Source organism: Nipponia nippon, unplaced genomic scaffold (assembly GCF_047370975.1).
Source record: "Nipponia nippon isolate SJK-2023a ecotype South Korea unplaced genomic scaffold, ASM4737097v1 scaffold_4, whole genome shotgun sequence".
Lineage (NCBI taxonomy): Eukaryota > Metazoa > Chordata > Aves > Pelecaniformes > Threskiornithidae > Nipponia > Nipponia nippon.
In genome coordinates this window covers 97,149,167-97,176,008 of record NW_028262358.1, presented here as the reverse complement: position 1 = coordinate 97,176,008, position 26,842 = coordinate 97,149,167, and the positions used below count along the sequence as shown (strand labels likewise).

The 26,842-nt window shown below is 38.8% G+C and overlaps 1 protein-coding gene across 1 annotated transcript in view; it reads right to left on the bottom strand.

Annotated features, from left to right (window-relative positions):
- Positions 1-26,842, bottom strand: part of EYS (EGF-like photoreceptor maintenance factor) — a 923,675-nt gene that overhangs the window by 163,505 nt on the left and 733,328 nt on the right. Inside the window, exons 38-39 of the mRNA XM_087776394.1 lie at positions 8,702-8,866; positions 240-393 (exon numbers count right to left, since the gene is read on the bottom strand). Coding sequence (XP_087632520.1) covers positions 240-393; positions 8,702-8,866 — 319 coding nt within the window. The remainder of the gene's footprint in view (positions 1-239; positions 394-8,701; positions 8,867-26,842) is intronic.

Here is a 26,842-nt window from a genome sequence, read left to right as displayed (position 1 = left end):
GAAGTGGCTGGAGTTTGAATGATTCATAAATTCTCCAAAGGACTGAACTAATCTGTGTGAACTAAAATGTATTTTCAAACAAGGACACTACCTTATGAAAAAGGTTTCCAAATATGCATACTATTTTGCTTTCCAATATGACTTGTCTTTTTATTGTCAAAAAAAAGTGAGGCCACACTTTATTGCTCAATATATACGGCTAAAACTCTTTATAGTGTAACACAGTGGTAAACTCTTACCTTATTGTGATAGGGATGGGTATACCCTTGCTAATGGATTGATTGACAGATACAGTCAGAATGTTCTGAGAGTTTCCACAGCTGAATCGAACTGTTGGTCTTCCCTCCACAAGATACAAGTGAAGAAACTGTTCTCCAAAATTTCTTTCACTAGCTTTGAAAAAAAAAAATGGAGACAGTCACACTTCTGAAAGTGGAGGACCTTCCAAAAATATTCCACACTACTGGAATGCCATCGCCAGTCATAATGCCTATGTGACAGTCAGGAGTCTTCTATCCATATACAGGACTCTGCGTGAGTGACTGTGAGAATAAAATTAAACTCTGTATCACCAGCTGATAACAGGTCAAAGTAAAATAAAATAACCAAAAGACAAAATTTACTTTTATACCACTGTAGTTACATAAACCTTACGGAGATCTTTACATTAACTGAAGGTGAACTTTTCTCTATATCCAGTAGTAACATTAAGGTGACAAAGGTGACAATATAAAAGACAAATCACAAAAATACTAGAATATCATGATACACTATTTCCTTCAGCTTTTCAACCATATTATAGAAAAAAATTATAAGAGAATCTCTTTCTTATAATCTCTGTAAAAATTATGAACAATTTGTCATTCCCAATTAATAATACATTTCAAACTTGATGAGAAGAATAATTGTTATCTACAAAACATCAGACATACTGTGTAACTTGCACAGTTCAAAGAAGAATAAAAAGATATTTAAAAAAACTGTTTCAATCTTTGTTCATTCCATTAAATAGTATATGGCAAATATGACAGCAAAATATTTCTGTTTAAATGATTGATGGCACATGGTTCGTCTGCTAAAAAAAGAACTGATACCTATAATTGCAAATTATTTTGGACAGGAATTTTTTTATGACTTTGCCCTTTGAATTTAACTGTATTTACTTCTCATAGAAGGTAAGACACAGTTCCTGTTTAGGATTTTTATTCCCCTTTAAGACAAACTGTTAAAATGTTAATCTGTTTTTTGCACTATATTTTACTAAGTTTAACTGAGGTAAAAAAGACTTAATAGCTAGGTCATGAAATTGAATTTACTGCATATATTTGTTCAGCAGTATTTGAGCATAAGATTACTATGGTCTTCTTAACTTCCAGAATCATAATGTTTGGAAACCTGGAACCTTGAGTTCCAGAATAGTATCCGTATCTAATTCTCCAGCTTGTCTGGAGCACATCTCCTATGCATTGTCTGTAGCGGAGTTGAGAAAAAACACACAACACATACACCATACAAATAAACTTTTTATGAGGTATGTGGTAGGAGAGAGCATTTGCTTCCTTAAGGTTATCTGATCAACAAGCATGTCAAATGGGGTGATAAGGAAAAGGGGGAAACCAAAACATGCAGAGGTACAAACCTGACCAACAAATGGAAATAGTAACAACAACCAAACCTGGTTGGTTACACTAAGTGGTATGGGCATGCAGAGTGTCGGGATGTTTATTTCAGTAAGATTATCTGATTGAGAATCGTGTCAAAATGGGATGATAAGGAAAAGGGAAAGGCAATAAGCAAAACACAGATGTGACAAACAAAAAGTAACAGAAATAATGACAAGAAACCAACTTGTCAGTCACACTAATGGATGGGCTATCAAGAAACTTCAGGCATCACTTCAAAGAATGTTGGCCTGGACTTTGCAACTGAGAAGGGTGCAAACCCAGTGGTCTGGGATACTGGGGGAGGGCTGTGTTGGTGAAACTATGCAAAGCAGTGAGGCCATGTGTACAATCAGGGAACTGGGGAGGAACAAAGGAGGAACAGACCTGAAGGGGTATAAAAGGGGAGGATTGCATGCAAAACGGGGCTGGTCAGCACGCTTGTCTGACTGAGCCCTGCGCCTGATCACCGCAGTCTGTCCTGTCTTCTTATTAAATCCTTTCTTAACTATCTGTGTAATCTCACTCTCTATCCCACATGTTAGAGTGCTGCAAGGACTGAGTGCCAGCTACTGAGGGGACCAGTGTGAGTGAGTTTGGTGCCAGCTACTGGAGTCAGACCAGGCGTGTAGGCAACCCCACCTGTGGTGTCAGCTCATGGAACCAGTGGGAGTCTCAGTGCCAGCAACTGGAGCAGATGGGGGGTCTCAGCCACCAGCCACTGAGGTAGTAATGTTGTGTGTCCCAAAAAACAGCTACTGGGAGAGACCAGGATAAGTGTGCTTGTATGTGGGTGTGTGTACAGGGCGCTGCAAGGTCTAGGTGCTAGTAATTGATGAGAGAGGCCTGAGTGCGTCTGGGGCCAGCAACTGGAGTCAGACTGAGGGTGCAGGCAACTGGCCAGCAACTGCAGCCAGTGAGGGTCTCAGTACCAGCTACTGGCATGGGTGAGGGTCTCAGCTGCCAGTCACTGGGAACGACTGGTATGAGTGAAGCGAGCAACGGACTCAGTGCCAGTGGCTGGAGTGGGACCACGGGTCCCAGCCTGTGTGCCTCGTGCCAGCTTCTGAGTATAGGTGAGTGTATTTGCTAGCAAACTTCAAGATGTACTACCTGCGAGTAGGAGGCCCCAGGTCCAGGCATGGGTATCAGATAGGTAGAGCGTCCATGCTGGTATTTGGGGGACCCCCCAAGTGTGGAGTGCCCAGGGGATGGGTGTGTGAGTGCATGTCTCGTTACATGTGAGCGTGTCTGTTGATGACACACAGAGTAGGAGACCTGTGGAGTGGGTAAGAAAGCCTGAGATCTGGGCAGGGGTATTGGATGGACACAGGGGGGCATGCCGGTACTTGAGGGATCCACAAATGTGCATGTGCTTGTGAATCTAGCAAGTGTCATGTGTGTGCCTTCACTAGTGAGCTTCCATCTCTACCAGCCAGAGGGGAGGAGGGGACTTGGCTTTCTACAGTCATGTTTTATGTGAGTCCTCTAGGCAGTTGCTGTTGAAGGCAGTTCCTTGCCTGTGGCAGCCTGCGTAGCCAGCCGTGTCATGTTCTATGTGTGTCTGCATGTGTGCACGTGTCTGTGTGTCTCTGGGATACATGCTTGACTTCTAATGGTTTAACCTGCAAATGGGAAAGCAGCACCCATGTCTCTGGGCTGGGTTCCAGCAGCTGGGCAGGACGGAGTCCCAGGCCTGTAGCTGCTGTAGGCAGCCACAGCTTTTAACATCACTTAACATTTTTATTCAGAAAGGTATAAAGAATGTGGGTGTACCTGGAACAGCTCCTTGCTGGAAAACCTACTAATTTGTAAAGAGAAAATTATCAACTTTAATTTGAAGGACAAAACAGAAAGGAAATGATAATATATTTTAGCAGATAGAGGCAACAGATGCTTGCAACTTCCTGACCCTTTGCTTTTGCATAGTTCATAAGAGAAATGGTTCACCATGTAAACACCCTCCTCAAGAGCAGCTTTCTAGTCAACACAGGGTTTCTTCAGTCTGTTACGAATCCTGATGACCTACTGAAAATCCTTTACACTTAGACATATTTTGTATTCTGAATACCTAATTAACTCCAAAGCTACTTTAATTTGACTGGATTTTATGCCTTTGGCTTTTATGATTTTCTTCTACAATAGTTTGATAATTCTCTTTCAAAATGTATTGCACTATCACTGTTAAAAAAGTCACTGCTTTTTAACACTAGCATGATGATATATGCACATCTTGCATCCTTTGTTTCCTTATCTTCTTCTCCCCTCCCCACACATGCTGTTCCAGGCATTTCCAATTTCTATCAATAAGTAAATCTGTAAGTTACACTGAATTCAAAGAGAATGAAGTGGGGGAGGGCTCTGAATGTATATACTGACAACATGTCTTGAAGAAGTGAAGTGACAGATGAATAGCTTATTTCTCTTCTCCCAGTGACTTTGTCCATTCACATTATTGACTAGTGAAAACTTGGAAGAAGGTCCTTGTTATTACTAGTAAAGTAAAAAATTTGGGACACCTCCCCCAAAGGTAGCATTACTCCTTGAGATCTCAGCGAGTGTTACTGCTTGATCTTTAGTCTTAGGGAGTGCTTATAAGTCACACTTAGAGGTGACTAATAGCATTCTTCTTATTATCTCCTAGGTGGTATGAGATCCTTTGAAAGGACAGTCCTTTAAATCTTTCTACAGTGAACATGAGGAAACAGAGTGTCCCTCTGAAGAATTTTGTTCTGGCAATTTGAAAGAGCATATACTACCTAGCGTATATGGTGGGAAGTTGCCTTCATAGGAAAAGCCCCAGTCTTAAGCAAAATAGACAGGTTCTGGGAACAGACAGAGATCAGGAACCATTTGAGTAAAAAATCTTGTTGGATATTAGAGGTAACTTATCTTGACCTTAGTAGACATTATATGAGGGGATCAGGTCAAAGAAACCAGATCTCAGCAATCATTCTTTCACAGGAAACTGCAAGCTGGAAGGCTATTTTCGTACATCAGTATGAGGGCAAGCAAGTGGCCACTGGGCTCAAATGGTTGCCTATCTAGGGAAGACAGATTTAAATTCCCGTTAAACTATGTGATGAAGCTTTATTAGGCAAAAACCATATTTTGACACAGAGGAAGGATACTGTGAAATGCTCTGCTTGAGAATGCCAGCTGAAATAACAGACAAATAGACTATGACTCAATTGCCTGAAAGGCTCATCTTTAGTTTTAGGGACATAGGTAGAATACGGGTAGATCTGGGGAACAGAGCTTCTGAGAGCACAGGGAAATAATTTATGAGCACAACTGATGAAAAAGGAGCTGGTGTCCTTAAGGAATGCTATAAACATGGGCTGTGATATCTGAAATCCAATTGTCAGAAGTTATAGAATACCATATATAGTAGAAGTTAAACAATCTCTCCTTGAAGGGATTGTGAATAGCATTATGCTGACTCTGTTAAAAGTGAAGTAAAACTTTATAACTGTATCAGTTTTTTATGACCACTTGCAATTTATTTTGCTTTGTGGCTAAATATCACAATTTGCTTTGACATGTTGATGAAATTAAATCATGCAAACAAGACAAATCAATAAGGAATAGAATAAAAAAATGTAAGAATGCATACTGTATTCAACAAAGAAATATTTCTCAAATGATAGCTAACCTTTATTGGCACAAACGTAATAATTGTGTAGATTTTCAAGCTTTTTCTCCTGACATATTTAAAGAGAAATCTCCTCACATTCTGCCAATAATTTAAAGATAAAGTAACTGTAAAGTCCAGACATTTTTAGTCCATTGGCTGTTACCATTTGTATGCTTCTTAAATACACACTGAAAACAATTAGGGAACACATCATTATTAAGAAGGTAAGTACATTTGTGTTTACATTAAAACAGAGGATGGTTTATAATCTATTAAAAATGGTGTGCAAACCAGTTCTTCCTGGATTAGTTTCTTTGCTTCTAAATAGCAATTTTCTATAAATCACTTATATCCTATCTTTTTCCCCATGTTTTTAACAGACAATCTATTTTTGGCAGCCTCTACAAACAACAGTTAGTCCTTAGCATTTGCTACACTCAACCAACCATTGATAAAATCCTTGGTAATAAAGGTATTAAACAGGAAAATGCTTTTCAACAATATAGGGCAATTTAGTAAAGTGACATGCGCAGAACAGTTACTGTTTCTCATATTCTGAGTATCAGCCCATAAGTAGGCTTGTTTTCTGTATATACATATTTTATGTTTCTTATGTGTATTTTTATGTATGTATTTACATTAACTGCTAAAAGGTATTACAACAATGCATCGGTACTTTTAAGTGTTCTCTTTATTTTAAGATGCATGAATGTGAACAAGTGGAGAAGGCACAGATCTTTTTTGATCCTCACTGGCTGGTATACTAGGTAAAGACAGATCCAAGTTTTAATTCTTTTACGTTTTCCCTTAAGATTCTGATTTAAATATTCTTCTTATGCATACTTTCTGATTCAAATCCATTTGTATATTAAAAACAAAGGTAGAAGCAGATTCACTGGGATACAGAAAAGGAAATTAAGGAGCGTAATAGTACTATCAATTATGCCCACTGTGCTCTCCCTCGGTACACAAAGAAGGCATCCACACCCTCTCTTCCTTTCACGGCATTATTTCAGCTGCACCTAAACTCTCAGTACATAATCCTGAGGCAGTCTGCATGCTTCATCCCATGCTGCCTAAGACACTTAAATCTCTGAGCACTGTGTATCCAAAGTACTTAGCCACACTTGTGAGACATGTGAAGTATGTGCAGATTACCTGATTTATCATACCAGTTGGTCAGAAATAAACATATAAAATGTGACAATTTCTAGGTTTCTTAAAACAATTTGAGAACTTAGAATCAGCAAAGCAGAAATTCCACAGCCCACACAGATTTATATCATAGTGTGAAAGCTCATGATAACGGTAATTTCTGATTCTCAACACTACTCTAAGGAGCCCGTTAATTGCAAGTACAGGCTAGCTCTCACCTGACAATTGCAGAAACCTAAAAAGAAAAGGCAGAGACATCTCCTAAAAAGATTATGAAGTTCAAGATGCTTTTCAATGCATTGTCATTTTAAATGATGATTGTGAACGGAAGTGTGGAACACCTGCTACTAACTAAAGCTTAGCTTGTAACTCTGCCTTCTGTGGCTGTATGGAAACAAAAAGGAGAGGATATCTTTGTGTAATTTCTGTATAAAATGCAACGGAGAAGCAAATATCTTATATTTTTTTCTAATTATGGGAAAGCACAGATAGTGAAAGAGTTGGAATTTGGTTTTCAGTTACAAATTTTGCACATTTGATGTTTGCAAAGATAAACAAATTCACTATGTGTAAAATAGTTAATTTGAAAACTAGGCAAACAGCATCCAGCACTGCAAATTCTGTTTCAAAGCTACCCTGATCACCATCCCTCCCCAGCTTCATAAATTTACTACTTTCAGATCAAAACCTTTTCCAACAAGTAGTGATAGAAACAAATTTGGCTCTGGTTGAATGAGTACAGTACACTTATCCAGGTTTTCAGAAAACACCACTTCCTCCTGAGAATAACAGACAAACTTCCATGTTGGACTTTTTTTTTAACAGGCATGCTTACTCATTAGGGCTTATGGGTAGATAGCAAGCTTTACTTTAACTTTGGCTGGAAGCCAACTACTTTGCAGTGATGAGGCAAAGAAAATCATTAAATGCCAAATATATTCAAAGTACTTCCAGTGACCTTCCCTGAATTCTTCTTGAAGGACACATAACTCCTCTTGAAATTGAAATAACTAACAAGTATAAAACACTTCAACATAAAGAACTGCCACATCACCACTTATCCATGATTCTTAGCAAATTCTGCAGCCATGTAGCTTAGGCAGCTGCAGCAACAGCCCAGCTATAACATACAAGGATTTGAGATAGCATTTTGAAAAGCAGTAAACATAAATGTTCAATTTGGGGCTACAGTGTTTTACATCAAAGAAAGTGTTATACAGATAATAAAAGCCGTAATTAAATAATGCCATGAAGCTTATACTACTTTTAACCCTGGCTTATAAATATTTACATACTGCAGGTGAATTCACATATATTACTTCCAGATTAAAATAAGAATTAAAAAAATTAATCAAAATAATCTATATTAAATCAACGATATTTCTTTGTGTGGACAAACCCTAGGAAGCTGCAGTGAACAGAGAATGCTTCTAATGATTTTGTCTTTGTGGAGTAAATCTATCACATAGATTGAACACATATTTTTCTAGCTCTTCCTGGGTTCAGGAAGAAATCACCTCACTTTCCAGGTTTTCCATTTGGATAGAAATTATAAGCTAAAATATATAACGAAATACTCAACTGGCAAAAAAGCCTATTTTTCTTGCTGACTAGTGAAAAGCATACTGTCTCAGAAGTTCATGCCATATACTGAGGAATGAAATACGCAGGCAAGAAGCAACATTCTTTTGTAGTATTAACAAGCACACGTCCAAGTCTGCAAGTATACTCTCCAGGGACCACAAAAGAATCCTCTGAAGTGCAAAATCACAGTAAATAGTCTGAAATATGGCAAATTTGCAGAACTTAAGATACTTCAGCAAGTCAAAAAATCTTTGGAACCAAGATCACAATTATAATAAAAAGTGAGTCTCAATCCAACTACGCAGAAGCTGTTTCTCTCTAACAAATTGTTCAAAACTTCTTCAACATTTGTATTTTAGAGCTGTAACACTTATTACTGAAGTCATATGCTTACTATGTTCTTTCTTGTCAGGAAGCAGCATTTTCAGTTGTAAGTTATGTTTTGCTCAATGAGTCATAAATTAAAGAACTTTCCAGAGGAACACAAAGAACTATGGTTCAAATTTTATAATGCATCATGCATTAGAACACCAAAAGGCTTCGACTGCATTTTAATGACTCATTTTGCTGCTGAATAGGAAATGCCAGCTGATGTACACTGAAGTTAATAAGGACCTGAAGGAGCTAAACCAGATACTTAGCTTCAAGTATCATTGGTACTCACTGTAAAGAATTGTGCCATTTAGAGCAGTTGTTTTCACTGTCAAGTACAGAGTCGTCAGATTGCTTGTTTCCTGCCCAGATGCAGTGCTGGTCTCAGATACAGATGTTAGAGAAGGTAGTTCCAAATAAGAATTTCCACTGAAGGATGGAAAAAACAGTGCTGTGTCTGAAATGAATAACCAAAAGTTAGTTTTATTAATTTATTACAAAATAAATAACAAAATACAATATAATCAGCAAAGCACATTTAAAAATATCCATTCTTCTGAATACCTGTGAATACTGTAATCAACTATATTATTCGTAGAGTATGCATATAAATTTATTTAATTGCAAACATTCAAGTTCAATATGCAGAAAATGAAAATGTTCCAGCATCTGCACATTACCAGAAGTGAAAAGATCATTACAGGAGGGACTACTGCTAGAAGATGCAATAAAGTTCAAAAGTTTGTCACAAATTTGCATCTTTACAGATGCGTCTGTGCATAACTTTTGTCCTATGACTTCACATGTCCTGTGAAGTACTTTTGGTTTCTGGTTGTAGATAAGAAACACAGGTTTTCTTCATTTTGAGGATACTCAAATGTTCTGGCTTTGAAATTATGATGAGGATGCTATTGGGCATTATATAAATTTTTCAACTACACTACTCCTGTCTTGAAAATAAATAATTGCAAGAGAAAATTTTTAACTATGAAGGCGTAACATTTGCAACATTTATTGCATTAATTAACTTTGTCATTATGTTTTTGGGTTTTTTCCCCCTGTAGCTGTGACAATAATACCACTCAAGCAAGAAAAAATAGAGTAAAACTAATTGAGGTTAGGCAGAATGTCTTCCTGATGCCTTAAGCATCCTAGTTAAGCAATGCTCCTTGAAGACTGTCCAAATTCATCACCAGGGATATGAATACAGAATGAGCAACAAGAAAAGCAGTCTGAGTTCAGGAATACTTTTGTAAAGAAATTTTGAATTTAATGAACTAAAACTATACAATGGATTTGTGACTGGTGATCACACATAGGCATGACTAGTACATGGATATTTTTTTCAAAATTTGTATTCACTTTATTAATTTTTTGTTTGTTGGTGAAATCTGCCCATGGTTTATTGTCTGTCAGAAGAAAGAATAAAATGAAACCTCTAGTTAAACAAACATGTGTTGAAGGGCATTCATTAAAAAAAAAACCCACAACCTGACAGCAAAAAAAAGGCAGGATGGAAAGCAAGAAGTAGTTATGTTTCTACATGGTAGGTTTGCAAAAATCAGGATTGTTGGGAGAAAGTGAAAAACTACGGGATGGAAAAATTCCCTTGGAGGGTGAGGTAAAGGTCAAAGGCATTGCAAATCAGAAGCAGACCTACACAATTATGAGAATGCTGTTTGTCTAATTAAAATTCATACTTTCAAGGGAAACAGTACTAGCAGATCTAGCTAGCCCAGTGCAGGGCCACAAATGTGATTAAGGGACTGAGGAAAGGCTGGGAGAGCCAGAACTCCTAAGGCTGGAGAAGAGCAGGCTCGGGTGGATCTCATCAATGTCTATAAATACCTGACTGGCGGGGATGGAGAAGAGGGAGCCAAACTTTTCTCAGCACTGCACCTGACAGGCAATGGACACAAATCAAAACCCAGGAAATTTCACCTGAACACATGAAAACACTTTTTCACTGTGAGGGTGGTCAAACACTGACACAGGTTGCACAGAGAGGTTTGTCAAGTCTTGATCCTTGGAGATTTTCAAAACCTGACTGGATGTAGTTGTAAGAAACCTGCTTTAGGTGACCCTGAGCAGTTGGTTGGACTAGATGATCTCAAGAGGTCCCTTCCAATCTCAACTATTTGGTGATTCTGTGATCTTTCACAGAGAGGCTCTGTGCAGACAACATTAATTCTTATTCTGCAAATGTAGTGCCTTCAGAAACCTCAGTTCAGTACAGTACTTACAAAATAGTGGTACATCTTGCAGCTAAAGCTCTTAAAATGTCTTTTATCGGGCAGTTTTCAAAAAATACTCAACTTTGAGATTAACTGACACAATTTAGTTTCTACATTAAAAATAATATTTTGTGAAGTTTCTTTCAAGTAGCTGAAGGGGAGGTGGGGGAGAAAGAGAGGAGCACAGGATAGCCAGGCAATCTTGAAAGGAAGGACAACTTCATCAGTCCTTTACCTGGGATAGTTCCCTTCAAAGGAGAGATCTTCCATAAAGACCTGCAACTTTCCAGGGAGTCCAGCACCCTGCATGCAGAGGTCTCTGCACTAACTGATAGCCAAAACTACTGAGAAAAATGCTATTTCAACTGTAGTGACTACACTTGTAGTGTTGCACCCAAAGCAGCCTAGGCCTCCATCACCAATGCAGTGAAGTCCTCTCAGGAATCAGCAGAAGAGATATAGCAAAGACAGAGACTTCACCAGAGACTTAAACTCATACCTGGCCAACAAAGCCATCCAGAACTGCAAAGCTGCAGAGTACACCCTCTTCCCCACGGAGTGGAGGCTATTAGCCTGCTGATCCTCAACAGTCATTCTCTGCCCTAAAGCTATACAACAGTTGCGATCTGTCGCAACTGTACAACATCAGTAAAGAGGTCACTGAGAGCACAGGGGTTGGACCTCTCCTTGGATGACGGGTCTAAGTGGGAGAAAACTAAACAGCGGATATCTCCTTGAGCTTTCATCTTCACACAAACTGAGACTGATTATCTGCAATGTAGATCAGAAGAAGGAATACAACCTCTACAGGCAGCACAATGAAGCAAAGAAGCCACCAAAGGCTTCTTAAGCACAAGACACCAAGAAAAAGCTCCTACCCAGCAAGAAGAATCAACCATGAAGCATTCCAATCCAACAGCTGAGAAGTACTGAAACAGGACATGGCCAGCTCTACTTTCAATGTCCGGTACTGCAGGGGAGGGAGTGGTATGAGAAGCCACAGATCCTGCAGGGAAGAACTTCCCAGCCTCAGGGAGCTTGCCTTGACAGAACATCCTCTCTACAGGAAAATGTACCCATGAACACTCTCTGGGGCACTCTTCTCCATTTGGCTTAAAAGTTAACTTGCAAGCGTCACAAGCTAGCTGAAGTGCTTGAATAGCAGAGCAGAATCTTTACTGTTAATCATACTAGTTTGTTGTTTTATCTTTTGTAACTTTGTTCTGTAACTACAAAATTGTTTTTAAGTACACATATTCTCTTGTTCCTTAAATCTTGACAAATAATGAAGCTAATTCTGAGTAAACTAATACACAAATGAGAACTCAATTCCAAAAGAACATCTGGAGAGGAAACTGTACTTCAGTGGCAAGCATTAGTCAAGCAAATAGCCCAGCACATGGCAAGACAGTGAAGAGCATGTAGGAACCCCAGCATTCCAAGGGCACCTGTAGCAATATCCACTAAGTCTAAGTATTCTTGTTTAATCTTGTGTATAGTGGAAACGCATTTTAAACACCCTCAATATTTGTCAAGCAACAAGAAATTCATTTTCAGTATTGCTGGATTTGGTGAAGGTAACAAAATCTAAAACCCACTTTTGAATCATTTTTCACATCTCATGTTTTATCCTTAACAGAATTCATACATACCCAGCATTTGAAATTAATTCAGTAATAGCAGTGAACAGTTTGATAACAGGAAATAGCTTGATGCAATGTAAACAGTTGTTTGCGGCAAACTGCAGCCTCACACACAGCATTACTCTTCCTAAAGCTTATCAAGATAAACCTAATGACATTCACAGTATTTTTGGAAGACCTTAGTAATAACCTTTGAGATATTTCATAAAGATATGAGTGTTAGGAGATCTCTAATAGTGGAATACTGTTATCAAAACTGTAAGAAATCCATAAACAAAAGAAACACCATCATTCTAAGTGAAAATCTTGTCAAGTTGCTGCTATGTTATACAGATAACTATAGAAACATTCCATAACGCTATGTTGAATAGTAATACAAAATTCCCTGACATGGGATTCTAAAAAAGGTGACATTCTAGGGACCATAAGAAATCATTAAGTGTCTCAAACATATTAATGTTTTCAATTTAGATATGTAATTGCTAATGGCAGGCAGTGAAAAGATATCTTACATTATGTTTAGCATGCATACATAGTACACAAACATGGTTACTGTAAATTCTAAAAATTAACAAAATAGTAGCCTTGAAACAAACACCCATACACTGTGAAAAAACTTGGAATAAAAAGTAACTTTTAGGAAAAAAAATGTAGAAAATGCATGTATCTACAAGTAGAACTTGTTGATCTACTAAGATAGAATCATGGTTCTGAAAAATCAGTTGTTGCTCCTTGATGTAGTTGATTGAGTCTGTGTATTAAGAGCCTAAAATCTTTAGGTTTGTGATGAAATACACAAGTAGAATAGTACGGGCAAAGCTGCTTGTCTGGAATCTCTTATTCCACTTCCCTCCTTCTACTAAACTCTGAATTAGCAGAAATTAAAGTCCCATGCAGCACTGAGCATGGCCACACACTGGTGGGTTCCAGGAATCAGAGCCAAAGAGGGCATATGCTGAACTACAATAAGCTAATAACAGAAATACTATCGATGCCAGCTACAACATGCATATAAGACTCTACCACGGTATGAGAGTATTTTACGCTGTTTTCTAGTAACACTTATACATCTTCATATTTTAAGATGGTTGCTGGCAATAAGTAATTTTGTACTTCATTTATTTCACAGGACAGGCTGATAGAAGAAATGGTTACTTCTTTCTCCCCTGGGGCTCCTAACACTGTCAGCTCTGTCCCTGACCCCAAGGGACTGTTCCACTAGGGCAGCGGTCTCCAAAGTGGTGTGCATGCACCCCAGGGGGTACGCAAGACAATTCACTGGGGTGCAGGAACAAATATATTAGAACTGCAGTAGTACATATATGTAATTTGTGAATAAATACATATGCATACATTGGCGGGGTGTCCTCAAAATTTTTTCACTGATGGGGAGCGCAATCAAAATAGTCTGGAGACCTCTGCACTAGGGAAAAACTGAAGGGCAATAAGGACTTACCAACCATGTCCCCTACAAGAAGGAGAGGTAACATAATGGCGTCACCAGCACAGCAGTTCTGTAGTACAGAGAATTTCTACAAAGGAATTGCATCATAATTCTTTAACCTATGTTTAAGGTCTTTGAGCACAATGTAACTTTTTGAGATATTAACTGTTACTACAACTAAACAGTGACAAATGTGACACTATACCAATAGAGGATAGTGAGAAAACTAATATGGTAAAACTTCTCTAAGCCACACAGTTCTATTAGAGTCAGAGTATGTCCCTGTTTCAATAAGCAAAATGGCTTATTGAATGGCAATGTTGGTCCCCAAACTGTGTTTTTTAGGATATATAGGTGTCTGAAACCTAAATTGATCAAACTCAGATCCCTATCTGCATACAAGCTTCATCTTTAGATACTTAAATATGTCAATGATCAGGAAGCAACATAATACAATGATAAACAAAATTAATATACAAAAAAGACTTTGGAAGTACAAGGCACAATCAGCTATAAGTAACTTAATAGTTTTACAGGTCTCAATTATACTGGAAGAAATAAAAAAAAAAATCTAACATTTTAAGGGTAAAAATGGAGACTACAAGTAATTTAAGATACAATACCTGCAAAAATTCCTAACAGAGACTACAGGGTTGGGTCTTGGATTGCCTGAACAGCACATACAGATTCAGACTAGATATAAGGAAGAAATTTTTTATGACGAGGGTGGTGAAACACTGGAACAAGTTACCCAGAGAGGTGGTAAATGCCCCATCCCTGGAAACATTCAAGGCCAGGCTGGATGCAGCTCTGAGCAACCTGATCTAGTTCAAGATCTCCCTGTGCATTGCAGGGGGGTTGGACCTGATGACCTTTAAAGGTCCCTTCCAACCCAAACTATTCTATGATCCTATATTGCTAAGAATTATACTTCAATGGTTTAACTGAAGGATCAAATTTTCTACTGAAATACATAGGTTATCTGGGATATTATTGACTACAATTTTCATAATAACACATAGTATAACAAGAAAATGTTGAGAAAACTTTAACAAGTTTCTATTATGATCCTATTTGTCTTAGAAAATAAACAGCAGTAAGGGGAAGAATACAGTTTTCCACTGCTAGTAAATTGGAATCAGTCTGTTTCCACTCCTATTTCTAATTTTCCTTTTGCATTGTTTGCTTTTTGTGACAAGTTTGTCTTAGTACTGAATACTATCAAATTCTACTGAATTCTATTAAAAATAGACTTTTAAATCTTGAAGATAGTAAGACCCATCAACTGCACCAGCCATCACTAAATAAATTCAAATGAGAAATAAGTAACACTTTTAATAGTAAGGATGAGTATCACAAAAAACCCCACCACAAAACCCTAGACAGGGAAGTAATGAATTCATCTTCTGGTAGGAGAGATCCGACCAAACATCTGACCAAGCTGTCTACAATCCACAGGGTAGATATAACTCTTTGGTCCTCTTTAAATGAAGAGAAATGGGTAATCCTAGGATGTGATTCTCCTCACCTTATAATAAACATCTAAAAAGGCCAGACAAATCACAACCTGTAAAAGGACTTGAGGGTCACTAGCTTAGCTGTAGACATGTACACTGGCAATATCTGAAGTTAGATGAACAGTTCTCACTCTTGATGTCAGTGCATCAGAACCAAATGGCCTGCTGGAGGATTTTCTTTAGGCAAAACCAAGTTAATAGAGGAGCTGAAATGTTAGAGATGTGAACTGAACAGGATATCAAAACAGTTAGTCAGGGGCTTAAACTCTGAATTTGCTATTTGTATTTTTCAGTTACAGTGGTAAACATCCTACGACAGAGATCTGAAACTTAGGGACAGATTCTGTGCTTGTTCTTCTTTTCCATCACTCAAAGAATACAGTAAAAACGCAGTCGATAAATACTTTGCCGACCAGTGCAGCAAACCTCTTCCATATTACCAAGAATGGAGGTGTTCCCAGGAGGCAAAAAGTCAGTTTAGCAGCAATATCAAGGGACTGATGAATACGTGACTTGCTCTATCCATCTCATACTCACAGAATATCCCAGGGAACCAAATTTAACTACCTGAGAGTAATGCATTCTTTTATCTCATGTTCACGGTGGGAAGAAAATCAAAGTGAAATAAATATGATTCAGAAAATTCCTAGGGATTATGTCTGGTACATACAAAATCTGACTTGGGTATTTCATAAAGCATCACACACACCTACAACAGCACAGAAATAAAATAATAATTTCCTCAATGACTGTAACTTTAGAAATCTGTGAAATAATTCATTAGGTGAGTTCAGCTGTTTCCAGACAATAAAATATGAAACAAAATAAATCTCACCCTTGCTGCTTTCATTTGTTTCAATGTACAAAAACCTTCTGCTTGCTGTAACTGAACTCCTACACTACAAGGCAAAAAATCCTTATGGAATAAAATGCACAAGTTTTTCTTTACAGGCCAGCCTGGTGCCTTGTTGATAATACTCTCTGCTGTCAACTGGGAGATCTGAATTCAGATCACTGACTTAATCTCTTACTTTGCAGATAGCTAGGGGCTTTGAATGGCAGAAAGACAGTATATTTAATCGTGAAGACTCAGAGGAAGCACTAAGAGGCAATGGGTCACATAAGCAATCCTTAAGAGCAGGACATCGTTTCATTTTTATTGAAGGAAACTGCCATACAAGTGGACCAATATGAAGAGTTTAAAAAATTCTAGGAAAATAAAGCAGATGATGCTATTAAAAGTCTCTTCTGAATTTTCCAAGCAGCCTGGTAAAACGCATCTGCAAAGGTACAGTGAAACACAGAACAGAAGCAGGGATGATCAAAGGGATGGTATGGCTTCCAGAGTGAGAAACAGATTAGGCCTATTCAACATCCAGAGGAAAATGCGAATAAGAAATGACCACTCCATGTTTTGAAACACAAAAACTAAGGGCACTCAATGACACTATCAGGTCACAGGCTTGAAAAACAAAAGGAAGTAACTTTTCACAGACTACATATTTGTTTTGGCTAATCTATTGCCACAAGACATTATGTGGGTCAAAAGAATTAAAATTAAAAAACCAAAAACTAAAACCTTGAAAAATTAAGAAAAATACAGGAAATCCAATCCACCAGACGAGCAAGTATAATGGAACCACAGCTCAGGAAATCCTAATCTCACTGATTGGTGGAAGCTGAAGTAATGTATTTTGGGGAAAATCACACTTGCCCTGTTTCTTATATCTCTTTCAAAATATTTGTGACTGGTTTTGCTCAGAGACAGGATATTGAGCTAGATGACCTGCTGGCCCGATCCAGCTGGTAATTTTTATGTGACTTGTTCTGCTTTCTGTATCACTGCTAAGATTGCGTGACAGAAGATAAAGAGATATGCACACCGTTTAACATAAAGGAAATTAATGGTTCCATAGTTATCTGAAACATATAGCAATTGTCATTACCTAGTGCCTAGAGATGAAGTTACCCTCCGCTTTTGGCAGCTGCACTGTAATAAGTAGATCAACCCAATGTAAATATGTTATTAGTTTTATTTCAGGAAAAAAAATTGATATATTGATAGTTTTAGCATTCCTTGAATATTGAGAAATTCAAGAGTTAGCTGCCTGTCTGACAAAACGAAATCATTGTAAAGCAGTTTGATGTTCATAAGCTTTGGGAAACAGGAAGCCACAAGAAGAAGAAATTATTTTCATATTCCTATTTTGTAGCCCTCATTATTCCTCTTCCAACCTCACATTTTATGAGGAAAGGATCACTTTTTTTTTTTGCCTAGACCATCAGTTGCCGTACATCAGCAAAGTTATAACTGCATCAGTTTACAGCAGATGAGAATTCAGTATTTCCAGCCAATTCCTGTGTATCTGCAAAAGGAAGAAATTCACCTGTCCCGCAGAAAAAGATGAAGCTTATTCAGTCAGTGGCCATGAAGCATGCTAAACAGTCCAGCTGAGAGATGCTGTGCAATTATTAAATTCTGTTATTTTTTATGGATATTACATAGGCATGTAAAGTAAGACCAGATGTGTAAGTAAGTGGAACAGTCTGAAAAGCAAAAGGAAAAAGGAAAATTATTCATTCATATTCAGGTCAAGATTTTCTGAAAACAGGTATGACAGTAGTACCTCAACAGAAGGTATAAAAAATAGTCAAGAAGTTGGGTGTTGAAAAAATCCCAAACAATCTAGTTGTTGCTAGTCCAAATCCACAAACAAAATTAGCATCTTACTATCTGTTTTTAGTAGTTTTGAAAACAACCCAGTCATTTATCTGTTTGATTAGTTCCATCTCCAAAATTTATTACCTTGCTCCTAAGTGTGTTGGATTTTGAAGTGAAAAGAATGTTTCTAATTGATACTAGTACCTAATCGGATGTATTTTACCACCTGAATTCAAAATGATGCACAAGTACTTAACTCTCTTCCTGAATTTGACATAGAGGAAATTGGGAAGCTATTATCTAATATTTTCTTTAAGCTCAACATACTTGACAGGAAATATGATCTTCCTGCAAAATCACCAGAGTTCTACCTATTAAAAAAAAAATCCTATCTAGGAGAGAAATGAAGGTCCTTTATATCTTCATTTCTATTTGTCAATCTGTCCCAATTACAGGAAAAAATCTGAAGTAGAATTTGAATATCAAACCATAATTTACACTGGAGTTGTCATAATGCACTACGATATTTGATGTTGAAAAGCTGGTTGATTTTAAGGTCACTGTGACACATATTACAGCAAATTTTAATGAAGCAAAGACTTGTAAAAATCTTTTGAAGTTCACTCATTAATATATTTGTTCTGTAAAGTATCACAGAAGGTCTACTTGAGCATTAGCATCCACATTTTTGATTCAAGTCTAATGAACTGATAAAAGGAGTGAATGAAATAAAGTATTGGTTTTCAGGGGGAAAAAGGCAGCTGTCAGAATACGTTTGGAAACGCAGACTTTTCCTAACATGTTGATGTACTAGAGATCATATAATACTCATTGTAATGAGAACTGTTTGGTTACACAAATGAATGCGACCCAATAGCTTCATTTTCTGTTGTTTTACAGTGAGTCTCAGCTAAATGTGTACATATTTTATTTCATAGAATCATAGAATACCAGGTTGGAAGGGACCTCGAGGATCATCTGGTCCAACCTTTCTAGCACAATCCAGACAAGATGGCCCAGCACCATGTCCAGCTGAGCCTTAAATGTGTTCAGCATAGAGGAGTCAACCACTTCCCTGGGGAGATTATTCCAATGATTGACTGCTCTCATTGTGAAAAATTTACCGCTCGTGTCCAATCGGAATCTCCCTGGGAGTAACTTGTACCTGTTACCCCTTGTCCTCACCATGTGACTGCTTGTAAAAAGGGAGTCTCCATCTTCTTTGTAGCTCCCCTTTAAGTACTGGTACATGGTGATGAGATCACCTCTAAGCCTCCTTTTCTCAAGGCTGAACAAACCCAGCTCTCTCAGCCTATGCTCATACCACAGGCTTCCCAGACCCTTGACCATCTTGGTGGCCCTTCTCTGGATCCCTCCAGCCTGTCCACATCTTTTTTGTATAACGGGGACCAGAACTGTACACAGTATTCCAGGTGCGGCCTGACAAGCGCTGAGTAAAGAGGGATAACGACTTCTTTATCTCTGCTGGTGATGCCCTTTTTGATGCAACCCAGCATCCTATTGGCCTTCTTGGGTGCAGCAGCACACTGTTCACTCATGTTGAGCTTCCTGTCCACCAGGACCCCCAGGTCCCTTTCCACGGAGCTGCTCTCTAGCCAGGTGGATCCCAGTCTGAGCTGCACTCCTGGATTACGTTTTCCCAGGCCAAAGACAACTTGTCTTTGTTAAACTTCATAAGGTTCTTGTTAGCCCACTCTTCCAGCCTATCCAGATCTTCCTGCAGGGTGGCTCTCCCTTCCAGAGTGTCTACTTCCCCACTCAGTTTGGTGTCATCTGCAAACTTCATCAGGCTACACTTGATCCCATTATCCAGATCGCTTATGAAGATACTGAATAGCATTGGGCCTGGTATTGATCCCTGGGGGACCCCACTTGTGACGGGTTGCCAGTTTGAAAAAGAGCCTTTTTGGGTGCACCCTTTGGGTGCAGCCCACCAGCCAATTCCTCGCCCACTGCACAGACCACTTGTCCAGGCCATAACACATCAGTTTCTCCAGGAGGAGACCGTGGAGAAGTCCAAGGAGACAATGTCAACTGCTCGCCCCATGTCAGATGAGCAGGTCACTTTATCATAGAAGGCCACCAGATTTGTCAGGCACAATCTGCCTTTTGTGAAGCCATGTTGGCTTTTCCCAATCACGTGCTTCATTTGACTTGTGATGGCCCCCAGGAGGATCCATTCCATGACTTTCCCAGGGATTGAAGTAAGACTGATGTGCCTATAATTACCTGGATCCTCCCTTGAGCCCTTCTTGTAGATAGGGGTAACATTTGCCTTCCTCCAGCCCTCTGGGACATCCTCCACGACTCTGAAAGATAATAGAGTGGCCCCGCAATGACATCAGCCAGCTCTCTCAACACCCTCGGATGGATGGCATCAGGGCCCATCGATTTGTAAGGATCAAGCTCCTGTAATAATTCACATACTAACTCCTTCTTCACTGATGGTGGGTCTATGTCTGGATCCTCCTGGATTTTTGTTCCCAACACCTGGGATCCAACAGTGCTGGTAAAGACAGAGGTGAAGAAGGTATTGAGAACCTCTGCCTTTTCAGCATTGTTGGTGACTGATTCACCTCTACTGTTTAACAGTGGGCCTATGTTTTCCTTCTGTTTCTGCTTGCAACTTACAACCCTTTCTTGTTATTTTTGATGTCTCTGGCCAGTTCCAATTCAAAGTGAGCTTTTGCCTTTCTAACTGCATCTCTGCACACTCTGACAATGCCCTTGGAGTTCTCAGTGGACAATCTTCCACTTCCCCATCTCTGGTACGCATCTGCTTTGGTTTTAAGCAGACCCAGGAGCTCATGGTTGAGCCAAGGGGGCCTCCTGCTCCGCTTACTTCCTTTTCTTTTATAGGGGATAAACTGTTTTTTTGCTTCCAAGAGAGCATTCTTGAAGAACTCCCAGCACTAACTGGCTCCTTTATCCTCCATGGAAGCTTCCCACGGAATCCCTCCCAACTGAGCTCTGAGTGAGCTGAAGTTTGCTCTTCTAAAATCTAGAACCCTTGTCTTGGTGCTAACCTTCAGCATGCTCAGCCAGATCCACAATACTGTGATCACTGCAGACAAGGTTGTTACTGACTGAGATATGACAAAGCAGGTTTTCTTGGTTTGTGAATAACAGGTCCAGCAGCGCCTCTTTCCTGGTTGGCACATCTAACATTTTTAAGAGGAAACAGTTCTCTACACATTCCAGGAACATGATGGATGACACGCGAGCTGCTGTATTGTTCTTCCAGCAAATGTCTGGGTAGTTGAAGTCACCCATGAGAACCACGTTCTGTTGACCAGAAGCTTGCCTTAGTATCCCAAATATTGCTTCATCAGCTTTATTGTCATGGTCTGGGGGTCAGTAGCAGATGCCCACTGTAAGGTCCTGCTTGGAGACGACCCTTCTGAATAGAGCACTCACAATCACCGTAGTTGACTTCGATATATTCGAGGTTTTCCTTAACATAGAGTGCGACTCCTCCACCTCTTTTTCCCTGCCTGTGTTTGCAAAACAGCCCATAACCGTCCATCGCGATTCCCCAGTCATGTGAGGTGTCCCACCATGTCTCAGTTACTCCTGTGGTATCGTAACCTTCTGACTGGGCACGGAGCTTCAGTTCCTTCTATTTGTTTCCCAGACTGTGTGCATTTGTATACATACACTTGAGGTGGTTGCTCCTCTGGCACACATCCTGGGAGACAGCCAAGGCACACCTGTCACCGCTCTGGTTGGCCTGACTTACTCCCCAGTTGGATGTGGTGGCATGAGCATTTCTGTTTTGGACCCCACCCCCCCCGAGTCCTTCAGTTTAAAGCCTGCCTCACCAAGTTAGCCAGCCTGTTGCTGAAGATTCTCTTGCCCCTTCTAGATGGGTGGATTCCATCCCTCCCTAGCATGTTATAGTCATCAAAGAATGTCCCATTGTCGTAAAAGCCAAAGCCCTCACGACGGCACCAGCCATGCAGCCAGGAGTTGATATGCCTTATGCGCCTATTTCTGGCTACTCCCTTCCCTCGAACTGGCAAAATGGAGGAAAAGATAACTTGGGCACCCATGTTTTTCACTTGCACCCCCAGGGCTTGAAAGTCTTCCTTGATTTTACTCAGGTTTCAGCTTTCAGTGTCGTTCATGCCTACATGAAATAGAACCATAGAATCATTAAGGTTGGAAAAGACCCTTAAGATCATCGAGTCCAACCGTTAACCTAGCACTGCCAAGTCCACCACTAAACCATGTCCTCAAGCACCACGTCTATCCGTCTTTTAAATACCTCCAGGGATGGAGACTCAACCACTTCCCTGGGCAGCCTGTTCCAATGCCTGACTGCCCTTTCGGTGAAGAAGTTTTTCCTAATATAGTAACAATGGATAATAATCCATTTTCTGGATGAGTTGTAGCACCCTCTTGGCCATGTCTTGAACCTTAGCTCCTGGAAGACAGCATACCTCTCGTGACTCCCTGTCAGGTCGGCAGATGGGTGCCTCAGTACCCTTCAACAGAGAGTCACCCACTACGAGTACTCATCGTTTCTTTTTACGGTGTTCACTGTGTGTTGCTGGTACAGTTTCTGTTGCAGGGGGCTTTGCAGGCCTTGCTCATGGGTGTCCTCAGCTGTTAAGGCTTCATATCTGTTTTTGATTTTGATGGTGGAGGGTGCAGGTTGATGTGGAGTCCTGCTTTTGTTAGTCACCAGGGTCCAAGGTGCCTCATTCTCAGTGGTGTCTGCCACAGGAACATGGCTCTGAAGCCACCTATCTATCTCTGTCTTGGCTCCTCTAATACTGCACAGCCTTTTGACTGTTTCCTGCAGTTCGGCCACCTGACATAACAGATCATTGACCTGTGCGCACCTTATTTGTATATTTGTAATTCTTATGTTTATCAAAATTCTAAGGCCATCTTTTTGCTTTATGAGATATCAATGCATTTTCAGTCACTTTAATTTTACTTCTGCCAGCTAAGTTTAATTTTATTCTCTGGAATGGTGCTTGAACACATAAACTAAAATTTCTATCCCAAAGGATCAGAGAAATACTTGACAAGTAATTGGCTATAAAAGTTTAATTTGGACAAATATTCAGACTTTTTCAGTGTGTGTCATATTTAGTCAGCTGAAGAGGAATCTTCCATCTGAATAACACTGCAGACTAATTTCTCATATGGTTAGCACCAGATAGTGGATGATCAATATTAAATGTGAAATGTAAGCTGTAGTTTTAAGCACACTAAATTTAATCTGCTCATATAAATAACACAGTTTATGTATTGCTACATTGTGTGTGCACCAAATTTTTATTACTTTCCTAGGAGATTTGGATGAGGTTTTGATTGAACTTCCCTACTATTATTTAGAGATGCATAATTTGCAGAACTCTGTAAATCTAATCTGAATTCTAATCTGAGTTTCTTTTCATAGCTTTAGGGTGCAAGGGTAGTTCCTGAAATTTCTCATTTTCTAGCTATCAGTACCTTCCCTGTAAAAGTAAGTTCCTCCTGCATAAATGTGGAAAGAAAAAAAGAGAAAATAGTGTTTCAGAGGTACTACTACTGTGTTCCTATGAAATGAAGAAGTTTCTTTATCTTCCTGCTAAAGTTTTGGTAATGCACTACTGAAGTTCATTTGAGCTACTTATGAATGATCTCCTCATCTTTCAACAAATATTGCATAAAATTGAGAAATTAATTTGGTAGGGTGTCAACTGGTTAATCAACCAACGATCAATTGACATCCTTCTACCAATGCTTTTAACGCAGAGAATATTGATTAGACCTTTTTAGATGACTGTTTTGAAATTAATTTCCGTCTGCTTCCTAGGACTTTGCAAGATCTCTAAACCATATTTATAGGAATATATTCACATTCTGTTTTTTATGCCTCTCTTTATTTTGATACACAATGATTTGTGGTCAATACATTCAGTGTTTCTCCAGAAAACTAGTTAAATTTTCTGTTAGAAAATAATTCTGGTTTGATTTTGTTGGTTTATTTTGGGGGGGCGGAGGTTAGTGCATATATATATATATATATATATATCTTAGTTAAAAATATCAAAATACTGAAGAGTTGTGCAGCTGCAAATAAATGGGCAGAATATTGTCCAGCATAACAAGCTGTTAATAAGCTACTGGAACACAAAAAAGAGAAAAACCCAAAGAAACAAAGACCTAAGAGCAACATGATGCTAAGAAAAATATAAGAAAATTATACAGGTCATGATGAAGCAAAAGTAAATATGTGGTATTCAGTGGAAAACTGGATTTCAAAGGCAATTTCATAACTTAAGCTTCCATTTACAAAACTAATTAGGAGGTCAGACAATAAAATCAATAAAATCCACTAAGCTGCAACAGAATTATAAAAATAAATGCCGTATGTTGGCAAAATGATATTAAAAATACAAACAGCAAGTTCATCAAGAAGTCCTTCTAACTTCTTGAATCAGAGAGTGTAAGCTTTTCTACTTCATAGGCCTCAAATGAATATATATACTTGATTCTACTTCTTAATTACAGTGAGCCAGTGGATTAGTTGCAATGTTTTAATTTTTTTAAGCTAGCATCTTACATTTGTCCCTGAGGCTTGAGGTAGGGGATGTTTCAGGGCCTTTGGATTCAAATCATAGAGTTATGATCTTATTCTGAAAAAAGACTGTTTTGCCATGTATGAACCTGAGATTAGCCAGTGACAATGTCTGCAGGTGAGAATCAGCAAGGTTAGAAACAATGTGAACGGAAACATTGCTAATTTCTGTTCTCTCAAAATGTGAAGTTTTAAGAGGAACAATGAGAGCCACAAAATAGGAATATGAAAGCAGTTTCTTCTCCATCTCCCAGTTATATTAACACCTTGCCATGGCTTCTTTTGGTCAACAAATTACAGACCAAGAAGAATATTTAAGAGCTAAAATTATTAACAAATTAAGGTAGATTAATCTTCAGTTAGCATCAGAGCAGGAATTAGAAAAACAGACATTTCAATGTATTTACCCTTTCCTTTAAGGATTCACAAGACAGAGTAATTTTCTGCCTCCTCACACTTTACTAATGTAATTTATTTATTTTTTATTATTATTTTTATTTTTTTCTGATAGAAGAATGCAAAAATATAAAATGGAGAAGTATAGACATCTTACCTATTCCTTTCCCTCATTTCCCAACATTTGCCACTGTTGTATTAGTTAGGAAGTATCAAATTAGAAATGTCACTTACATATAATCATCAGTTTAAACATTTGCAGTAGACTATATCTAACACTGAATGGTCTTCGAAAAGTTTTTCCAACTGATTTTAAGATAATATTTACTGTGTCAATATTTAATAACAACAACAACAACAATAATAATAAATCTGAATTGCAGTAACTGGTTATTTTGGCAATTACAAGAGAGTGACATTTAGGGGAAACAGGTACATTTGCAAACATACACGTTCACTTAATCCCAACAGCAATAATTTCAAAGTGGTTTAATTAGGCTCAGTGTTGTAGGCACCCAACCTGTTCAGTCACATGAAATTGCAAGAGAATGTTACAATCAAGTAAGCAAACTTATCTGGATTAAACTAATGAGGTGGCCAATTGAAAACTCAGAAATGCATAATATCTTGCACAATTCTTTATTTTTTTAGTGCCTTATTCAGCCAAGATGTAAAAGCAATTCTGTCTGACATTACCTCAGACAGAAATGAGTAATTTTATTGGCTTTACCTTGGCAATCTTGGCCTTAACTGTAGTATCACCTCTCTGCCCTTCCAAAACAACCAGTAGAAGTGCCAGATGAGATGGATGTTCAGTATTAGAGCTTTCAGCTCATCTGCATGCTTTTTTGCACTGATTTGATGTTACAGTGATGTAGCAAATCCCTACTGTGCGTGCAGGCAAAACAAAGAGAGTAACTGTTCAATTTACCTGTACATTGCCTGCTGTGTGCAGACTGTAGCATGGATTTTTGGACTGTAGCGCTGGACGGGGCTCTGAGCAACCTGATCTAGCTAAAGATGTCCCTGCTCATTGCAGGGGAGTTGGACTAGATGACCTTTAAAGGTCCCTTCCAACCCAAACCATTCCGATTCTATGATTTTGTTAAAGCAGAAGTGACTGAGCAGTAGAGAAGAAACTTAGTGCCTTGCCATAGCTGCTGCATTTTCAGTCAGCGTAAATCCCTTCTGAGAAAGAAGAAAGAGAGGGAAGACACTGCTTCTCCGAGGAACAGCTGAGCAAGCTCCATTTGGTGACTGAAGAAGCCTGCAGCATGGCTGTAAACACAAGCATTCCCAACCCCATCTATCCTCACCCTCCATTCCGCTCACCCAGAAAGGCCTGCCTAAATTTAGTCCAAAAGGTAATAAAAAGGCATATGAGTTTCCACAAGCGCAGGAAGCCACCTTTCTTGAACAGATCTGTTTTCAAACCTTTTTATTTTAACTTCTTTGAAGTGCAGATCTGACTTTCATCTATACAAAGAGTTACTTTGTTTTAATTTAGTGTTTTATGTTCTATGCAGGATGACTTTAGACAAAGATTCCTTTCATGTTTTGGGGTGTTCTCTCCGAAAGAAAAGGGAAACAGTATTTCAACTCTAGGTTGTGGCTTACTTGAGAACCTGCCAAGTGGTTATTCCAGACTAAAAGCTCTTATTTCAGAACTATTCCTGGTACAGTTTTCCAGTTACTGCAAAATAGCACATGCCTATTGATTTCAGTGAAGCATTACACACCACCTAACATAATTTTCCTTCCATTTAACTGTACAGAAATAGATTTTAGCACTACTGTAATCCCCTTTGTATTGGTGTAAGTAGGTCTACTCAAACAGGTTGTTGATTTGATTTACAGCATTAGTTTGTAAATATACAGAGTTAAATGAATAGCAAGGTGGTCAACAAAAGAACAGAGATGATTTTATCCTACAGAAAAT